This window comes from Tachypleus tridentatus, chromosome 3 (genome assembly GCF_004210375.1).
Source record: "Tachypleus tridentatus isolate NWPU-2018 chromosome 3, ASM421037v1, whole genome shotgun sequence".
In the NCBI taxonomy this organism is placed as follows: Eukaryota; Metazoa; Arthropoda; class Merostomata; order Xiphosura; family Limulidae; genus Tachypleus; species Tachypleus tridentatus.
The window spans coordinates 77,097,171-77,117,051 of NC_134827.1; the positions used below are offsets into that span (position 1 = coordinate 77,097,171).

General features: G+C 34.7%; 1 protein-coding gene across 3 annotated transcripts in view; it reads left to right on the forward strand.

Moving 5' to 3' along the window:
• Positions 1-2,778: 2,778 nt before the first annotated feature.
• The window catches only part of LOC143247249 (uncharacterized), a 73,989-nt gene continuing 56,886 nt past the window's right edge, over positions 2,779-19,881 (forward strand). For all 3 annotated transcript variants that reach the window (XR_013026449.1, XM_076494976.1, XM_076494975.1), the window contains exons 1-2: positions 2,779-3,467; positions 11,221-13,452. Coding sequence is in view for 2 of the 3 variants with exons in the window: in XM_076494976.1 (XP_076351091.1) it covers positions 11,402-13,435 (2,034 nt within the window). In the remaining variant the exon portion in view is untranslated. The remainder of the gene's footprint in view (positions 3,468-11,220; positions 13,453-19,881) is intronic.

Genomic DNA, 19,881 nt, shown 5'->3' on the forward strand with positions numbered 1-19,881 from the left:
TAGCTTTAAGCGAAATTCAAAATGAACAAACATAATACTATGCTCTTTTTTAATATTGTTATATTTACTCTTTAGATACCTCGGTGGATTCAGCAGATAGCCCGATGGTGGCTTTACTATGTGATAACACACATACTCTTTAGATGTTCAGTTTAATTTAATATTAATTTAAAAGGTTCATTAATTTATTTTTGTGGTACGATATATATATATATAACGACATTGATATGTGTTTATTGAAGCTTTTATCAAATGTGTGTTTGTTATAGCAAAGCCACATCAGGTTACCTGCTGAGTCCACCGAGGGTAAGATAACCTTTGATTTAAGCGTTTTAAGTCCGTAGACTTACTGCTGTATCAGCGAGGTACTTTTGTCAAGTGTAAGTTAATAGTTTCGTTTCGGCACCATCAACGTTTCGTTGATTGAGGAGAAGGGGTATTCTGACGGTGGGAACTTACTGCCTCCCCCCAGTGACAGAGATGTATGTCTACGAACTACAAGGCTAGAATCCGGGTTTCGATACTCGTGGTGGGCAGAACAGAGATAGCCTATTGTTTGCTTTGTGCTTAACATAAATCACGATTTATAATATTTAATAAATAATATGTTATTATAATGTTATTATATAAGTTTAGATCATTTATTCTTAGTACAGTCATCACACTCATTTATGTTTTGACATTGTGCTCTTTAAGGACTACTGTTGACTGTATCTAAGGCTGTATGACTGAAAAGTCTGTATCATGTTATTGCATCAATACAGTATTACTATTTAACAATAAATGTGCGTCTTTTATTGTTACATTATCGATTAACAACAACAACAAAATTGTCACTTAAAATGCTAGTTTTAATTACAGCGGTAGCACCAGTCTACTTTCTTGATCTAATGGTAGCGAAAGCGGTGCTCCACTGAAGAGGTAATGCGCAAAGCCATGCTGGTGTTATAAGTGTGAGTGTAAGTTTCGGGTGGTATAAGTTATCTCTCTTGAAGTTGATAGTAGCGTAAACGATCCACACACTTACGGTGTTATAAGAGTTAGTGTTAGTTTCAGGTATATAGGTTATTTCTCTGGAAGTTGATAGTGACAGAAACCAAATCAATCATTAGATTCATAAGATAAGAAACAACAGAACAAATAATCAAGCTCCAAGATGGACGAAACAAAAACACGTACCTTGGAATCAGATACTATACCCTGCTTCAACGATAAACCATTATAGTTTATTATTATATATAATAAACCATTATAGTTTATTACAACTAATTAATTAGTTGTTTTCCCAAACTATTCTTGTCTCAAGTGTCGTTATTTATTGGATGTAACAAGTACACGCACTTTCTTCCTTTTGAGTTTTCACACACACAGTAATTTTCTGTTTTATAAGGATTCCTTGGTCCGTCTATCAAGGACTTCCCATCAAAGACCCAGACGAAGCAAGAATTTTGGTACTGAAAGAAAGTTATCTTCGTAGTGATTTGTAACAGATAAATCGAGATATAAAACGTTGTCCTATACATATTTTGCACGTCTCTGATCAGAATGTGCTAGTAAAAATGGTTATAGTAAAAATATCTATGTAACTTAACGTAATCTTTTGTCATGTTTTTAAATTTGAGGAAGATGTGTGCTATCCCAGCTTAGGACGGACTTGCTTATTTTTGCATTATGGTGAAGGGATTTCATCGTTTTATATTACACCAGCTTATGACGGAGTTCTGTTTATCTTTTTATAATAGCGAATAGATTCTTTCTTCAAATATATTTTACTAATTGACTCCTATAAGGATACAAACCACTGAGCTATTCACACCTTACTTAATCCTGTTTCCTCTTTTGTTTTCTAGCCACAAGTACATTATTTCTTTAATTTTTCAGTGATTAGTTAAGCTGTTAAGCATTCTAATATACTCTGGAAACGGTTTAACTCTTTGTGACCAAATGCTTCAGATGGAGACAAACAAGAATTATGAAACGACATATATACCTCCATATTCAATACCAGCTTTTTAAAGTTTCTGGTGTCCATACTATTATCTGACCATAAGTCGTGTAGTAACCAAAGACAGAAACCCTGATTAGTTGTTGTGCCATATTCTTAATGAACCGCCTGACTTAACTGCTTGTAAACGATGTTATATAGGAGTCAATCTCGTGAATCAATCAAAGAAAGCCTGCTGTGGCTGGTAGGACGTTTAAATAGTAATTGAATTGGACCTCAAACACAACTAAAGGTACGAACTAAACTCGCCTAAACGCAGTGCCAGTGAACCTACATATATTATCCCCAGGAAATTTCACCTATCCAATCTTAACTTGTAACAGTATGACACATACAGTTAATATACCGTTTAAATTCGTGGTTAGAACTTCGCATTCAAAACACCAGATAGAGCCTTAGTAATAAATATATTCGCAAACTGTGCTAAGTTAGCACAATAAGCTGGTTCTCTGTTTATTTTTAAGGCTCTGCCTTTCTCATTCTCGAATTTTCCTAATTAAAAAAATGTTCACAAAAGTTTCAAACAATATTTCATTTATATTTTTGGTATGCTTTTTGCTTAAAGCTGTCTATTGTTTAGCATACGTTTAATTTAAAAACAAATCTGGTGAATGCTTTAATAGCAGAGTACCCGGAAAATATTTTACTATTCTGGCACAAGTAAACCTTTTTTCAAGTTTCTTATCGCTTTGTCTATCTTCCGTCAGATGGCAGCACAAACTATTCTTTTTTTTTTTTTTACTGGACTTGCTGTAAACAATGTGGTGTGTTAAGATTTATCGTTATTGGCTGCTTAAATAAGTTAAACACGTAAATCCAGATATCCGCGACTGCGTATAAAATGTTTTTTAACCTGCTAAATCTTCATATTATTCATATAAATATTTAAATCCGTATTACTTCCCTCGTTTATAGGGAGAAGGGGAGGGCATTATTGGCCTCGTTGCTGTTAAACCTTGCTTTACTAGTCAGATTAGTGGTTCAGTCTCTTTAAAGCTTCGTTGCTTGTTGGTGAGGGTAAAGCGACACTTCTTAATACTCAGAGACACGAAAATGGAGACTTCTAGTAAGAAACCCACTTAAAGTTGATACTTTTCATTAGATGAAAACTGTCGCCATTTTTTCGAGTAGTGATGTCTCTTGTGTGGTAGAGAATCCGGGGACCAGGACCACTTTAAACGATAGATTGGGAGTGGTGAAATGTGTCTTATCACACGGTTGTGGAGGGGAGGAGACTGTTCAGACTAGGCACACGCAAAGAGATGGGATGTAAGAACCAACCGCCCGTCATCAGGGTAGGCTGGCGCCCCAAGGAAGGAAGGGGGTAGCCCCCCACATACGGCGGTGGAGGCGGGAAGCAGTAGCTCCGAAACGCTTGTGTTGAATAGCTTGCGCTAAACGACACCTGAAGACGTCAATGCACGTGCAGGTTTTGTAGGAACCCTAATGGACTAGTGTGCAGGTATGAACGTGGTGTTTTAAATTGTAGATATGTTTAGTTAAGTAATTGTTCTTTGGTAGAGTCTAATAACTTGAATAACGTAGTTTTAAAGTTGTAAGGCCAGCTGTACCATTTGCTGTCCCATTTATATCCATAGAAATGTGATTGCCATTTCAGTAAATCCTTTTCTTATTAGACAGGAGTTAATAATCTTAAACCATAATACATTCAAGGTAATAGACCTCCTTGTCTTCTAAACAACCTTAGACCTTTAAATATAATGAAACTTTTTTTTTTATTTGCGGCTTTACAAACTGTGTTAATATGCGACTTTATCTTAGAACTTTAAAATAAGACATTGTTTATATACGGCTTTACAAACTGTGTTGATATACGACTTTATCTTAGAACTTTAAAATTAAACATTGTTTATTTACGGCTTTATAAACTGTGTTAATATGTGACTTTATCTTAGAACTTTAAAATGAAACATTGTTTATTTACGGCTTTATAAACTGTGTTAATATGTGACTTTATCTTAGGACTTTAAAATGAAACATTGTTTATTTACGGCATTGTAAACTGTGTTAATATGTGACTTTATCTTAGAACTTTAAAATGAAACATTGTTTATTTACGGCTTTATAAACTGTGTTAATATGTGACTTTATCTTAGAACTTTAAAATGAAACATTGTTTATTTACGGCTTTATAAACTGTGTTAATATGTGACTTTATCTTAGAACTTTAAAATGAAACATTGTTTATTTACGGCTTTATAAACTGTGTTAATGTGTGACTTTATCTTAGAACTTTGAAATGAAACATTGTTTATTTACGGCTTTATAAACTGTGTTAATATGTGACTTTATCTTAGAACTTTAAAATGAAACATTGTTTATTTACGGCTTTATAAACTGTGTTAATGTGTGACTTTATCTTAGAACTTTGAAATGAAACGTTTTTTTAGCCATGGCTTTACAAACTGTGCTCACATGTGACTTTCTTTATTGGCTGTCTGTGAATTTAAGGACAGTTGGCAACTCTACCCCTTATGATCATAAAACAAACGTAACTTCAATGATTATTTATTGTTTATCTGTTAAAACAGTTTTTGACTGGTTTTTAAAACAAAGAAACTCATATATGTCTGTATAATCGTGTAGACAGCTATATTCTTTTGACAATAATTTTCCTGTACTGCTTGGCATCACCTCAGTTACAGAATGTTTATGCACAGGGGAAACAAAGGCAAATAACCTGAGCATAGTATCATGTTGTATACATTTATTTGTTTGTTACTAAGTTAAGCACAAGGCTACACAATGTACTGCGCCCCGCCATGGATATATAAACTTGGTTTTTAGTGTTATAAGCGTTCAGTGTTAAGTCACTGAGTGGGGGTGTTATGTATTAATATTGTTGAAATAATTATTTAGTAATTACTACAGTACATGTCATTACAGTTATTCTTGACCATCGCTGACGTCATATCTAGAATGTTACATTAGAAAAGTAATGTGTACGAGTGGTAAACACAAATTAGTTACTTTCTCTCCTAGTTTGTACATTTATATAGACCTGTGGGGGGGGGGGTAATCCTTGCTCTATTATTACTTCCTTATATATCAAATCTTTAACTTCTGCTAACAACAAACTATCTACATAGCTTAAAACCTAGGTTTCATCCATTAATTAATATAGTTAATGTAATATACCATCCCTACTTATAATGATTAAAATATATTGATTCATTTATTAGGTACCTTCACTGTTAGCGATATTTTCACCCATAAATCCAATAATACTTTATGAGGGTCTGTTAGTCCTAATCCATATGCTAAGATAGTATTGATTAGTGTATCCACGTGTTACATCAGTAATTAATATGTTAACATACCAACACGTATGAAGTCAATAATTTATATATAAACAGGTAGTAATCTAGTTTAATGTATGTCAACTCATATAGACCTCCTTGTTTAGCACAACTGATAATGGAAACAGAATATTAAATGTAACATAAATCAACGTGTGTAAATGTGTCAGTCTGGTGTAACGTATTTGAACATAATAGATTCTAATGTCGTCTGTGTTTACCTATTGTATTTCATTTCCTTGTTCATTGTACGTATGTGTTGATAATTTGCTGAATTTAATTTTGGGTGCATATTACAGTTACAAACGCATGTTTTAAAATTTCAATAAATATTCATAAAAATATAACAATTTTCAAAACAACAGAAGGCTTACGTCATGATTGCACCATGTTCGTTAGTTGTGCCTGGTACCTGTACAGCGCCGAGCGACACAGGTGCCTGTTTCCGTTAGAAACGCAAGAAGCCCGCCGGTTCACCGCAGGCAGTGATTGAAATACCTTGTTTGTTTTTTTCCAACTGCCACATGGGACACGCTATATTTTACGGACGTTATCAAAGTAGTATAATAAATATAGATACAGACGAAAAATAGTGAATGGAATTACATGGAATAAAAAATAGAAACAATATGGTCATCTAGAAAACAAAATGTTAAACATCTATTTCTGAGAGCGTGGTGGGCTGTTGGATATGTTATCATTAAACAGTTCATTTAAACATCTATTTCTGAGAGCGTGGTGGGCTGTTGGATATGTTATCATTAAACAGTTCATTTAAACATCTATTTCTGAGAGCGTGGTGGGCTGTTGGATATGTTATCATTAAACAGTTCATTTAAACATCTATTTCTGAGAGCGTGGTGGGCTGTTGGATATGTTATCATTAAACAGTTCATTTAAACATGGAATTTTATACCCGTTATTTCCTCAAGAACAACGAATAAAAGTATGAAACTAGAACTTTACTGATAGTTCATGTATTATACAGAGCAGTTTGTGTGTGTATGTGAATACGTGACAAATTGATGCGTAGATGACATCTTGGAAATTCGAACGGCTGAGATGACAAATCAACTTCGTCGACAAAACTGTCGAACAAAAATAGGAGCTTTAAAAGCGGTCTTCAAGTGATGTACTTTTAGTAGATTTAGTCAGCAATCCTTATTTGGTGTAATAGACGGTCCAGTCTAAAATAGCTTATTGTTCGAGGAAGGAACCAATACACCTGGTGATAGGAAGTAATGTAGCTAATTTTTCAAAGAAGGAACTAATTCACTTTACGTCAGGAAGTGAAATAACTTATTGTTCAAGGAAAAAACTAATGCACTTCATGTTAGTAAGTACAATAGCTTATTGTTGAAGCAAGGAACTAATGCACTTCATGTTAGTAAGTAAAATAGCTTATTGTTCATGGAAAAAGCTAATGCACTTTATGTTCGTACGTAAAATAGCTTATTATTGAAGGAAAAAACTAATATATTTTATGTTAGGAAGTAAAATAGCTTATTGTTCGTGGAAGGAACTAATAATTTCATGTTAGGAAGTAATGTAGCTTATTTTTCAAGGAAGGAACTAATGCACCTTATGTTAGTAAGTAAAATAGTTTATTGTTCGTGGAAGGAACTAATTCATTTCATGTTAGTAAGTAAAATAGCTTATTGTTGAAGGAAGGAGGTAATGCACTTTATGTTATGAAGTAAAATAGCTTATTGTTGAAGGAAGAAACTAATGCATTTCATGTTAGTAAGTAAAATAGTTTATTGTTCGTGGAAGGAACTAATTCATTTCATGTTAGTAAGTAAAATAGCTTATTGTTGAAGGAAGGAGCTAATGCATTTCATGTTAGTAAGTAAAATAGTTTATTGTTCGTGGAAGGAACTAATTCATTTCATGTTGGTAAGTAAAATAGCTTTTTGTTGAAGGAAGGAGCTAATGCACTTTATGTTATGAAGTAAAATAGCTTATTGTTGAAGGAAGGAGCTAATGCATTTCATGTTAGTAAGTAAAATAGCTTATTGTTGAAGGAAGGAACTAATGCACTTTATGTTATGAAGTAAAATAGCTTATTGTTCGTGGAAGGAACTAATTCATTTCATGTTAGTAAGTAAAATAGCTTATTGTTGAAGGAAGGAGCTAATGCATTTCATGTTAGTAAGTAAAATAGCTTATTGTTGAAGGAAGGAACTAATGCACTTCATGTTAAGAAGTAAAATAGCTTATTGTTCAAGAAAGTCACCAATACACTTCATGTTAGTAAGTAAAATAGCTTATTTTTGAAGGAAGGAACTAATACAGTTCATGTTAGAAAGTAAAATAGCTTACTGTTCAAGGAAGCAAAAAATGCATACTGTAACAGGAAACAAAGGCCTAGTGCTTGAATGGATACAACACAAATTCAGATTAAAAACAACACAAGTTGTTTATATAAAACAAAATAGAAACTGGGATGTTCAATTGATATCACCTTGGATAAGTTTTAAACTGTTGGACAGTTATTTTTTGTCAAGTTTAACTGTTATACTTTGCCTGTTGGATAAGTAGTTTTTTTTTTCCTTTCACATTTTTTGTTCTGTTACTAGGAAATCACACAACTTTCTAAAAACTCTAAATTTGGGGAATGTAGCACATGCGCATAGACATTTAAATACAATCACTGCTGAACCTCAAACCGGACGTGTAGAGAACCCATAATACACAAACTCAATTACAAACGTATTTCAATTAATGCAGTGATTTATTGTTACATTGCTTTTGTTTAGAGTTATAGGAACACAGTAAGGTTTAACATATAATAAGAACACGTGACACCATAAGAACTACGAAAAACTACAAAGTGTTTTGTGTGTGTGTGTGTGTGTATAACCGAAACATATACAAGTTTCCATCTGTGGATAGATATAACTAAAGCACGTACAAGTTTTCACCTGTGGATAGACATAACAAAAAATATTACACGTGTTTTGGTGTTACCTATAATACCTGTTGGAAAGCTAATATCAGATGTATAGATAGGATTCGTTCAGGGGACGTCTCCAAATTGTAAAGAAGTATTTAACTTTAAGCATACAGCTACGAAAAGAGTAAAAAAGCATGTTTTGTTATACATTAAAGGTTCTCACGATTAAAGTCTTACAAACCATAAAACACATCAACGAATATATCTGTAGACGCAACAGGTAAACGAGGTATATAATTTATAACATTTGAAATAAGCAAAAAATCAAGTTTCTTAAGTTTTGTTGTGGTTTTTATTTAATAAGTAACACACTTTTAATTTTTAAACATTTTTGTTCTGTGCAAAGTTCGGAAAAGAAATCAAAATAACAGGTATTCTCAAAATTAAATATAAAAATTCAACAAATGTGTTGACTGGTGATATGTCCGCAATTTACAACGTCAGAAACTGGGTTTCGATACCCTTGGTGAGCAGAGCACAAATAGCTCTTTGTGTAGCTTTGTGCTTAATTACCATAAAATGTTTTGGGCCTGGCATGGCCAGGTGGCTGGGCGCTCGATTTGCATTCTGAGGGTCTTGGGTTCTAATCCACATCACACCGACCATGTTCGCTCTTTCAGCCGTGGGAGCATTGAGGTGTGACGGTCAATCTCATTATTCATTGGTAAAAGAGTAGCCCAGTAGTAGGCGGTGCGTGGTGATGACTAGCTCCCTCCCCTCTTGTCTTACACTGCTAAGTTATGGACGGCTAGCTGAGATAGCCTTCGTGTAGCTTTGTGCGAAATTAAAAATAAACTACAAAAAACGTAACACTAATATTATTTCACGACACAACAACGTATTTAAATAAACGTAAACCTCACATTATTTGTCTGTTTGAAAACACTAAACCTGTGTGTTCATATCGATATAACAATTGTGTTATAAATTGGTTCAAGCCCGTGTGCCAATTATAACAAGTACACCGTGTGTAATTTACAAAGTGGAACAATATTTACAGTTTTCATTAGTAACTCCAGTCTTTGAAAGTAGAAAATATAAGTATGTAATGCGGAAACAGTGCGATAACATATCATTGTAATTTAATTAACAAATCAACAGGAAATAACGATTTATTTTGTATTGATGAAAATGAGGACACGTTTGTTGAGAAAATTATGTACGTCTGAAATCAGTAACTCAAGTACAATTGTATAAGTATGTACGTTTACAGTGTATTATTATACGCGTGACAGCAGTTTATTTCTAATAAAAAGAAGTCCGAAGACAGTCAAAATGAAGGTAATGCCTTTCTCTGTTTTTTTTTCTCTACATTCTTAAATAATGTTTTATAAATATGGATACTTAAGTATCGAGAAACTGTGTTTCCTTATCAGCTTGTAGTCTTCAAGGTGTGCTCTTGTCTACGTATAATATTCATTCGGGTGAAACTTACAAAACATTTAAATTTGTTTTTGACTTTTGCGCAAAGCTACACGAGGGCTATCTGCGCTAGCAGTCCCTAATTTAGCAGTGTAAGATTAGAGGGAATACAGCTAGTTATCACCACCCACCGCCAACTCTTGGGCTACTCTTATACCAACGAATAGTGGGATTGACTGTAACATTATAACGTCCTCACGGTTGAAAGGGCGAGAATGTTTGGTGTGATAGGGATTCGAATCCGCGACCCTCGGATTACGAGTCGAGCGTCTTAACCCACCTGGCTATGCCGGGCCAAACATTTTAGTAAATCACACGAAAAAAAAGCAACTTATAAGGTTATAACACTTCAGTAATAAAGGAAGAAGAGAGACGTAGCAATCTGTACTTTGTACCACAAGTTGCTGCGTCACTCAAGTCGCACACGAAGAAGCCTTTATTTCAATACCATAACTCTTCAGTTAGGCCAGACGATGAGAAATAAATGATTTTATAAAACTGTCGTCATCTAAACTTAGTTTCAACGCCGAAATGCTGGAAATCCGTAAGCCTAAAATTTGCTACAGATAATAATAAATAATACGAGTGAAGAGAAACAAAACTTTCTGACCCATCTCGGTTGTCTTTCAAATCCCAAAAATATCTGATTTTTTTTTTCTCTCTCTCTTTTCTTTTCTTTCTGGTTTTTAAAGGCTTGCAAGATATCTTAAGCCTAAATTCCTGCCACGAATTTTGTTGTTTGAACACCGGGTTTTTATATCTAGCGGCCAAAATATTCGGTTGTTAAATGAGTGATTTGTATTTGTACACAACTGTTAAAAACTAAGGGAAAAAAATTGTTGTGACATACGAACAAACTTCTGAGGTTTTGAAAGCAAGTAACAGAAAAAGTAAGAACGTTTACTGTACGATGATTAATTTTTAAAGAATTTTTACAGCTAAGGTGAAGCGTAGCAAGAACAAAGGTGTAGAGGCCTAAAGTTTATTCGAATGTGCGCCACCTGTTAACTACTTATAGTCAGAGTCCAGGAGTCGCCTTAGGGCAAGCTCTTGGGCACTGGATTAAACATTTTATTTGTTCTCCTCCTTTTATTGGGAAAAAATTTAGAAGGGGATCTGTCCCCCTACGCCACTTTAAGTTTTACGCCACTGTATTCTCTGTCTTCCATGCAGGCGTTTCGATATGTGAGCATATGAGGTAATACAGTCTGTGGACTTATACAGCTAGAAATCGGGTTTCGATACCTGTGGTGAGCAGACCACAGATAGCCTTTTGTTGTGCTTATATATATATATATATATATACAGTTATTTTTCAGTGTTTCGAAAGTGTCTACATTTGGTATAGAGAAGAAAATATATCTTTAATTTATTTTTGTTTTGGCTTAATTTCTATGGTAATGAAGGTTTAGAATCTGCTAAGGAGTATGATTTATTCACTAATAAATATATCTTTGTGATCGTAATTCAGTTCACTTTCTGAGAAACTAACACGATATGTATCTATTGTCTTTCAGAAAATTAGCTGCTTGCTAGCTGATGGACCTCTGAGAAGTTTCATCGCATTATTATTGTATGTGATTTATTAATTCCGTCCACATTAGGATCGGTAAATACTAATATACTTTGCACTGGATTGATATTCTAAAGTTCGGTACTGAATGGACGACAACTTAGGAAAAAGTAGCAGAGAATGCTATGGATGCACTTGCTCTTCCAATGACCAGTAGCAAGAACGAAGATGATAAGAAATCAGTCGATCTGACTGAGAATACTCGCAAAAGAAAACGTCTAAGTGCTGTGTTACACAAGTTGACGAATCAGATCGAGCGCCGGAGCGCGGACGTCATGCTAGATGACGAAGATATTGTTACCGGCACTCGTTTCGAAGACAATGTCTCGACACTCAAATCACTACAACCACAAGTTGACGCAAGCTTTAGAACGCAATTAAACCTTGATTCGGGTGAGAAATTAACTCTAAATTCAGACATGCCACCTGCATCGGACGAGATAATAGCCCAGTCCACGCATCCTGTTCCTCCTTGTCCTAATAAGTCATACTGGTCAAATATGTCTGATAAAGTTGAAGACACTACTGAGAAGGAAAGGACAGAAACGTTTCTTTTAGGCCTCGCCAGAAAAGTAAAGAAAAAAGTGAGAACATTAGAAGAATGTAATGAAAACAAATCTTTATTAGCAACTAAAGAATCCAGTAGCGCTTGTAATGAAGACAGAAAGAGACAATATTTGGAGCAACACTTCTGTCCGGAAAGGAAGACAGATAAAAATGGCGAAGTTTACGCAAAATTAGTCCATTCTGAAAAATACCAAACCATTTCGTCAAGAACATTTTTACGTCCCAATCACCCTGTCCGCCATCACGTCCCCAAGGCACACGACTCTTCGTTTAGAGGTAAAGGTAATAATTTAAATATCTTTCCACTTTTAAATGGTTCATTTCCCACATTTCCTATTTGTAGCTGTCATCACTGCCAGACATTAGCCGGCCAAGCTAGTGGCCGATACAAACATTTTCCTTTAAATATTACATGGGATGAATTATCCAAACATAGAATGATTACAGAAAACCAGAACGTGCTTTCGTCCATCTCGCCAGTGACTGCGGTTTCTCCTGTCACGTGCAGTTTGGATGGTGTAATCCAGTCCAGATTCCTCCCAGAGTACTATCGCAGGAGAAGCCATTCAGACAGCGATCTCCATCAATGGTTGGAAGAGGATACACATCAAGAAATGGAACCAGATCAAAGTCAGTCTTCAGTTCCTAGCCACATACAACGGCCTGTTGTCCGTAAAATTAGTATACGTGAATCAAGCCAGGCTTTCTCTCAAGAGTCTCCTTTGGATTTGTCTGTGAGGTGCACCAGTCCTCGATCTCTTAATAAATCAGGTCCATTTGTCTCGGATGCTGTGAAAACTCCAAATGTTTCATTATCGATTGCGGACTACAAGCAACAGCAAGGAGATTCTCGATTATCACATTGTTTTACTGCCTTCGAAATTCCTCATCTGGTAAGTGGCGTGTCTCCAGAATCGCGAAATTTCTTTCCGGTGAAAAGAGAGGTCGGTTATACTTTCGGCACTCACGTCAGCTCCGTCGTTGCAGGATCGGGAACGGCACAACGAGGTAATCCAGTGATCCGCTACAATCTGGAAGTGGAAGGGGGTTCTGAAGTGTCATACGGATGTCCGATCTGCGGCCAGGTGTTTTCACTCCACGACAGGTTAGCCAAACACATGGCTTCACGGCATCGTAACAGACAAACCGAAACCAGCAACAACAAATCTTACGTGTGTGAAGTGTGTAAGAGACCATTCGCGCGAAGTGACATGCTCACCAGACACACGAGACTACACACTGGTATAAAGCCATATACCTGTCGAGTGTGTGGCCAAGTCTTCAGTCGAAGTGACCACCTGAGCACCCATCAACGTACACATACCGGCGAGAAACCGTATAAATGTCCCCAGTGTCCATACGCGGCTTGCCGACGAGATATGATCACCCGCCACATGAGGACTCACGCTAGGTACGAGATCCCAGACAGCAGTTCCAGTTTTGATGACATTAGCGAACCAACACGTGACAAACTGTCGAAGGAAATAGATACTGTAACATCCCCTGATACTGAGGACATTAAGACGTCGTCACCCACGAGAAAAATGACCACTTTGGCCGTTAGGAGTCCTGTGACATCACTAAAAGATTGACACTTCAGTGTTTTGAGGTAAGGAAATCAGACATATTTCAAGACAGAAAAGTGGTGTATAAAGGTTAAGGTTTTACTTTCAGGTTATCAACGTCAGAGTTTTCTAAGATATGCAGCGTTTAGCAGAGCTACTAGCTCCAACCGATCTAAGATATGTAGCGTTTAGCAGAGCTACTAGCTCCAACCGATCTAAGATATGCAGCGTTTAGCAGAGCTACTAGCTCCAACCGATCTAAGATATGTAGCGTTTAGCAGAGCTACTAGCTCCAACCGATCTAAGATATGTAGCGTTTAGCAGAGCTACTAGCTCCAACCGATGTTCACTGGTTTTCTTACACATTTAATGCGTGTCAGAAGGACAACATTTTAACACAGTTCTAACCACACAGTGCTAACATTTCAGAATATACTTTACGATAGGGGTCGAGAAAACTGAGAAGAGATTCAGGGGAAAACAAACAATTGTCCAAATAAAATAAATTAATATATTGATAGAATCGACTAAATTATTATATAAAAACTTTCCTTTTAGTGGTCCCTTGACGACTCAGCGGTATGTCTCACAACTTACAACTCTAAAATTCAAGTTACGACACAAGCGGTAGGCAGAACAAAGATAGACGCCCATTAAGTACTTAATAAGAAACAACTAAACTCTTTTAGTGGTCACCGAAATTAAGGCCATGTTGGAGACACTTATATAGCTCTTAATTAATTGGATTTATTTGGTCATTGCTAAGAAGCAGTTGTAATTGAAAGAGTTAATTAAATTAATTACTCAGAAGTAAACAGGGTTACACTGTCTTACACCCGATTCAGAAGGGTATATCTCACACACGACAGTGCTGAAATTCACAGGTTATAACTGTCATAACACTTAAGATGTAATAACACATAAAACATTCGTCATCCGATAGTGCTTGTTGTATCATCGACTATATACGTAAGAGTAGAGCTGGTAATGGTGTTTGTGTTTCATTCATGTAACGCATGAGCTGTACACGAGAAAGATATATTAGATACGTCATTTAGAAAAGGTTCCTTTGTGTGCCACCTGGCAGTAAGTTTTTGTCATTGGGTTTCGCATGTCATAATGGTCATACTTAACTGTACTATCTTCGAGAGAAATATTATAATCATGAGTTTTATATTTTTTGTGGCAGTGTAAAACAAGAAATCCTGAACTACACACGGCTAATTACTCTTATACTTTGTTTAATGATGACCACTTCTTTCTCACCCACACACTGGTTTATTTGACTGGGTGAGATATTAAAAACATCAAAAACAACAAGAACATTGGTTAGTTGTATAATAATTAAACTTGATTAAAAACAGGGTACAGCCCTAAACAAAACCAGACAATCCTCATTAACCAATGCACTTGAATTTATTCTGGGCAGAATTAGAGCAAATTAATCTATGAGACTTTTTCTCCATTTTATTAAAATAATATTTGAGCTTTAGCGATACCAAGAGTGGGGTGCTGTTATACTCGATTCGATTTTATTACTCTCTGTGAGACCTTTGGCGTTGTCAAGTACATCAGTGGAAAGGGTTTGACCTCCTTTATACTCGATTCGATTTTATTACTCTCTGTGAGACCTTTGGCGTTGTCAAGTACATCAGTGGAAAGGGTTTGACCTCCTTTATACTCGATTCGATTTTATTACTCTCTGTGAGACCTTTGGCGTTGTCAAGTACATCAGTGGAAAGGGTTTGACCTCCTTAGTGCAAGCAATTACCTAAATATTTGTATTGGAAAAATAACAAATTAGAGACGTTTTATGAGCCACTATGCTGCGTCTGAAAATTCGGACCTATTCTAAAACAAACTGCTATGCTATGTTTCGATGTGTTACATTACCACCAAGATCAAGTGTATGCTGCTAACTTTAAATCTATACCACCTCCAAACTGGTCGATTTATTTATTAGCCGGGTGCTTTAATATTGTCGGTGATGTGTGGGAATTGTCCGACAGACATGCATTGGAATAGGAATGATAGAGAGTTGCACGCGGCTTTTTTCTTATGAGGGTAAGAGGACCGGGAGGTGACAACTAGCACGGGCACTTTGCTGTATTAGCTAATAACATTTTGTTGAAACCCGGTGTTCATCTGTTTCTATTTAATGTCAAATTACTCTGAACAGCAAAATAATATATATATTTATACACACAGATACATACATACAATCGTATATATATATATATCTTGTTTGCCACATTGGGCTATCTGGTTCGTCCGTCACGTGGAATCGAGACCCGAATTTTACTGTTAGATAAATTTACAGATAGCTTACGGGGGGGAGGGTATGTATGTATATATATATATATTCCCTATTCCCGTAAAATTCTTAAACAGTAATCTAACTGTGATAAAAAATATTTATTTATTAATTGCAAATAATACAAGTATATGTAAAGTTATAAATTATTAAATATATTCTTATTTGTGACTTATTAAGATATCAAATGCGATACAAATATACATTCAGTTCAGCTCAGGAGTTATAGTTTTGTTTCACATTTGTTTGGAATTGATATAGTTTATTGTGAATAACATATTAACGTATAGAGAGTTACTTAGAAACATTAATAGTGAAAACTAGTACAGTTATAGAGTCGTATCAAGTTACATATTTTAAAGAAATAACTTTTAAATTATCGTTTGAAGAACACTTTAGGTAAGTATATACAATCATATAGGTAGAGAAAAAGGTATACAGATATAATGAAAGACAAACAGAGTAGTAGACAAACGGATAGAGAGACAAACTGATAGATGGCTAGAGTGGCAAGCAAGCATATAGACAGAAGCGTAGAGAAACAGGTAGATAAACTGATATAAACAGATAAACAGATGAATATAGAGAGAGAATAAACAAACAAATAATAGATAGACAGATCGAAGCAGATACGTTTTATTAAATCAACCAAACTACGTTTTACACGTTTGACACCAAACAACCATTTTTAAAAGTAGAAACATTATTTAGATGACCTAGTTATCATTGCTATTAGTAGAATCCATAAATAATTAATACATAATTAAAGTGTATAATGTTATAATTTAACGATTTCAACTATAACCAACAATCTCAGAAGTGATTGTAAAATGTTGAATTTGTTATGAATAATTTTATTAAGGTATTATTGTTATCACGTTATTGGTATATACTTAATATAATATATAATTTTCAACTATTATTTACTTAATATAGTATATAATCGTCAACTATTGTTTACTTAATACAGTATATAATCGTCAACTATTATTGACTTAATACAGTATATAATTGTGAACTATTATTTACTTAATACAGTATATAATTGTGAACTATTATTTACTTAATACAGTATATAATTGTGAACTATTATTTGCTTAATACAATATATCGTACAATAATTATTATATATATATATATCACACAGAAGCGGAAAAATGAATCAATTATTCAAATAATTTCATAATATTTTCATCTATAATAAATCACCATGTTCTTGAATCCAATTATTTTAAAATAATTCTAATTCACCATTCTGTACAGTCCACATTTTTTCTAACCTCATCCATGACTTGAATTTATTAATAAAATAACATAATAATTTCTCTTTAATTATTTGAAGATACAGAACATGTTGATTTGTGTGTGTTTCACACCAATAACTCTATAAATTACATACCTCAAGTAATTTCGAGTTATTGCAACTTTTATAATATTATAAATACCAATAATCGTATGATTATTATGTTCTTCCCTAAACTGTTCGCACATGACTTAAAATCACGTCTAATTTGTTCTATACTTGAAGTAGATGTTCCATTTGTTACCTGTCGTAGTACTACAACATGGACGTTTCAGCCACATTTATTCATTTTAACTATAGTGGATATTAGATAGTGCATCATACATAAGTCTTCACAGCCCGACTTCTATATATTACAGTCTATATACGTTTTGGTAATTAAGGATGAAAGTTATTTATAAAATTATTTTATTTTATTTCTACTAAGTTTGTGTACAAGAGTTTAATGTTCTGTTCTGCTACTGACGGTTCTAAACTAGATGTGTTACCTTGTTCGTTATTAGTTAGGTGTTCAGTATTACTAGTTAATACTATAGGGTTAACAATATGTCTAAACTGTATTGTAATCGTAGTCACTAAACGTTTCAAATGCTCCTAATTTTCAGCATTTTATAATTGTGACGACAAATATGAACCTTATGTGCTTATAACTGTTCATTTTCTTATCTACAATGTCTGATATTGTTATCGTATTATTTATCAGCTACGACACATAAAACAAAATAGATTCCCTGTATTATCTAACAAGTAATAATTTGACAAAAGAGTATCTTAACTGAAACACAATAATTTTAATTTTACTTCTCGTGTTAAAGCCACACCACCTTTTATAAAGCAGATATATAAGACATTCCTGAGTTTCCTCGAGGTTCCATGAGATCCATAAAAAGAACTGTAAGAAAATCAAAATGTTGATATGCTCGTCTAGAAATAGTTTAAGATGTAAATCAGATGGGTGAACAGGGGTGGTTTATGTGATACACGTTCGAAGTAACGAGTTTTAAAAATAGTTAGTTTTAATTCAGAATATAGGACTTAACCAACATTCTTTTAAAGGTAAAGTATTTATATTAATCCCGTGAACCTTTCTCCAAACAAATTGTATAAACGCGTTTTGAAAATTAGTTATCAAATTCTTAGGCGGATCTAATATCTGAAATATGTGCCACGTGATACTAGTAATAGATGGATAATGACAAACAGTCAGACAGACAGAAAGATACAGAATAAGATCTCACAAGTTTCTTCTGAATTGGTGAAAACCACAGTTTGAAACGTATTTTTTCATAAGGTGTTGTGATGTTGGAATGAGTAACAGAAACTCCATTCTATCCTCACTGGTTACTTTTGTATAGACTAAAACAGAATTTTGTTTGTTTTTAAATTTCGCACAAACCTACACGAGGGCTATCTGCGCTAGCCGTTTTTAATTTGGCAGTGTAAGAGTATAGGGAAGGCAGCTAGTCATTACTATCTACCACTTGAGCTACTCTTTTACCAACGAATAGTGGGATTGACCGTCGATTTATAACGCACAAGCGGCTGAAATGGTGAGCATGTTTTGATTTTACGGGGATTCGAACCCGTTACCCTCAGATTACGAGTCGAGCCATGCCAGGCCTACCCAAAAGTATAGAATTTTCTCCTTCATCTTTCTTATTTATTCCATAGGTGTATTAAATATTAAATTATCGGTAAGATTAATTTTATATGAGGAATTATGATATTATGTTGCTCGTAATTACAGTTCTAGTTTATAATAATCCAGTGTAAGGAATAATTATTAATATAACATTTCTTTCAAGACACAATTTATTGTAAATAGAAATGTCTGGTACTATTCGTTTATTGTCAAGCACGGAACTCTAGAGTTGATTATCTGTGCTCTGCCCACACGACCTTGGACACCACTGAACTAACATGAGACTTCACAATCCTAACACATTTACATCGAGTTATTGTAATCACTTTAGTCCTGTCTTACATTAAACCAAGAAGCCTTGTAATATGAAGAAAATAAAACATTTCTACCTAGGATATCTTTTTTTTTTTTTTTTTTACTGGCCCAAAATTCTGTTTCATGACGTCATTTAAAAACAGCTTCAGCGCGCGCGTGTGTGTGTTTGAGAGCAAGGCCACATTGGACAATCTGCTGTGTCCACTGCAGGGAATAGAAACTCGGATTCTAGCGGGAAATCCGTTCAGCAAGATTTTAACGTGTACGAATTAACTGTTTAAAGTTAATATTGTGTATCAAAAAGTGAAAAATAGTTTTGATTAGAAGTTCAAGTTATCTTTAGAATCGCCTTTGCTTCAGTAGGGTCTAAGCTAAGCCTAGTGATAAGCGTGCGCCAGGATTTGTATCCGAGGATCCATGGTTTGAGTCTTGGTGCAAAATATCGCTCAACAATTACAGGCTATGGGTGCGCTATAAGAGGTCGGGATGGATGCTGTTGACCTTTTTGCAGAATTTCTGTTCATCCAAATTAAGAAGGGGTAATTTGGGTTGTTGAATTTTTTTATTGACGAAGTATTCTTGTAATAAAAAAATAACGATTCCGTGTCTGTGGGTGACCAGTAAAATGAGATAATCATAAATAGACACGCAAGTAAGTGAACATGAAAATAGACACATAAAGGTAGATTAAAGCCAACCTCAGTTTGCTTGACGCCCTTCGTTCATTATGGTTGTGTAGTCACATGGAAAGACTTGGCTGGGCTCACTTTACAACGACCGACCTCTCAAGTGCACGTGACATTTTGACATGCGCAGATATTTTTCACTACCAATTGTCCTTTTAGTGCACATCGCAATCTTTGCAATTAAAGTTATTAAAGAAATGGGGGAACAAGGAG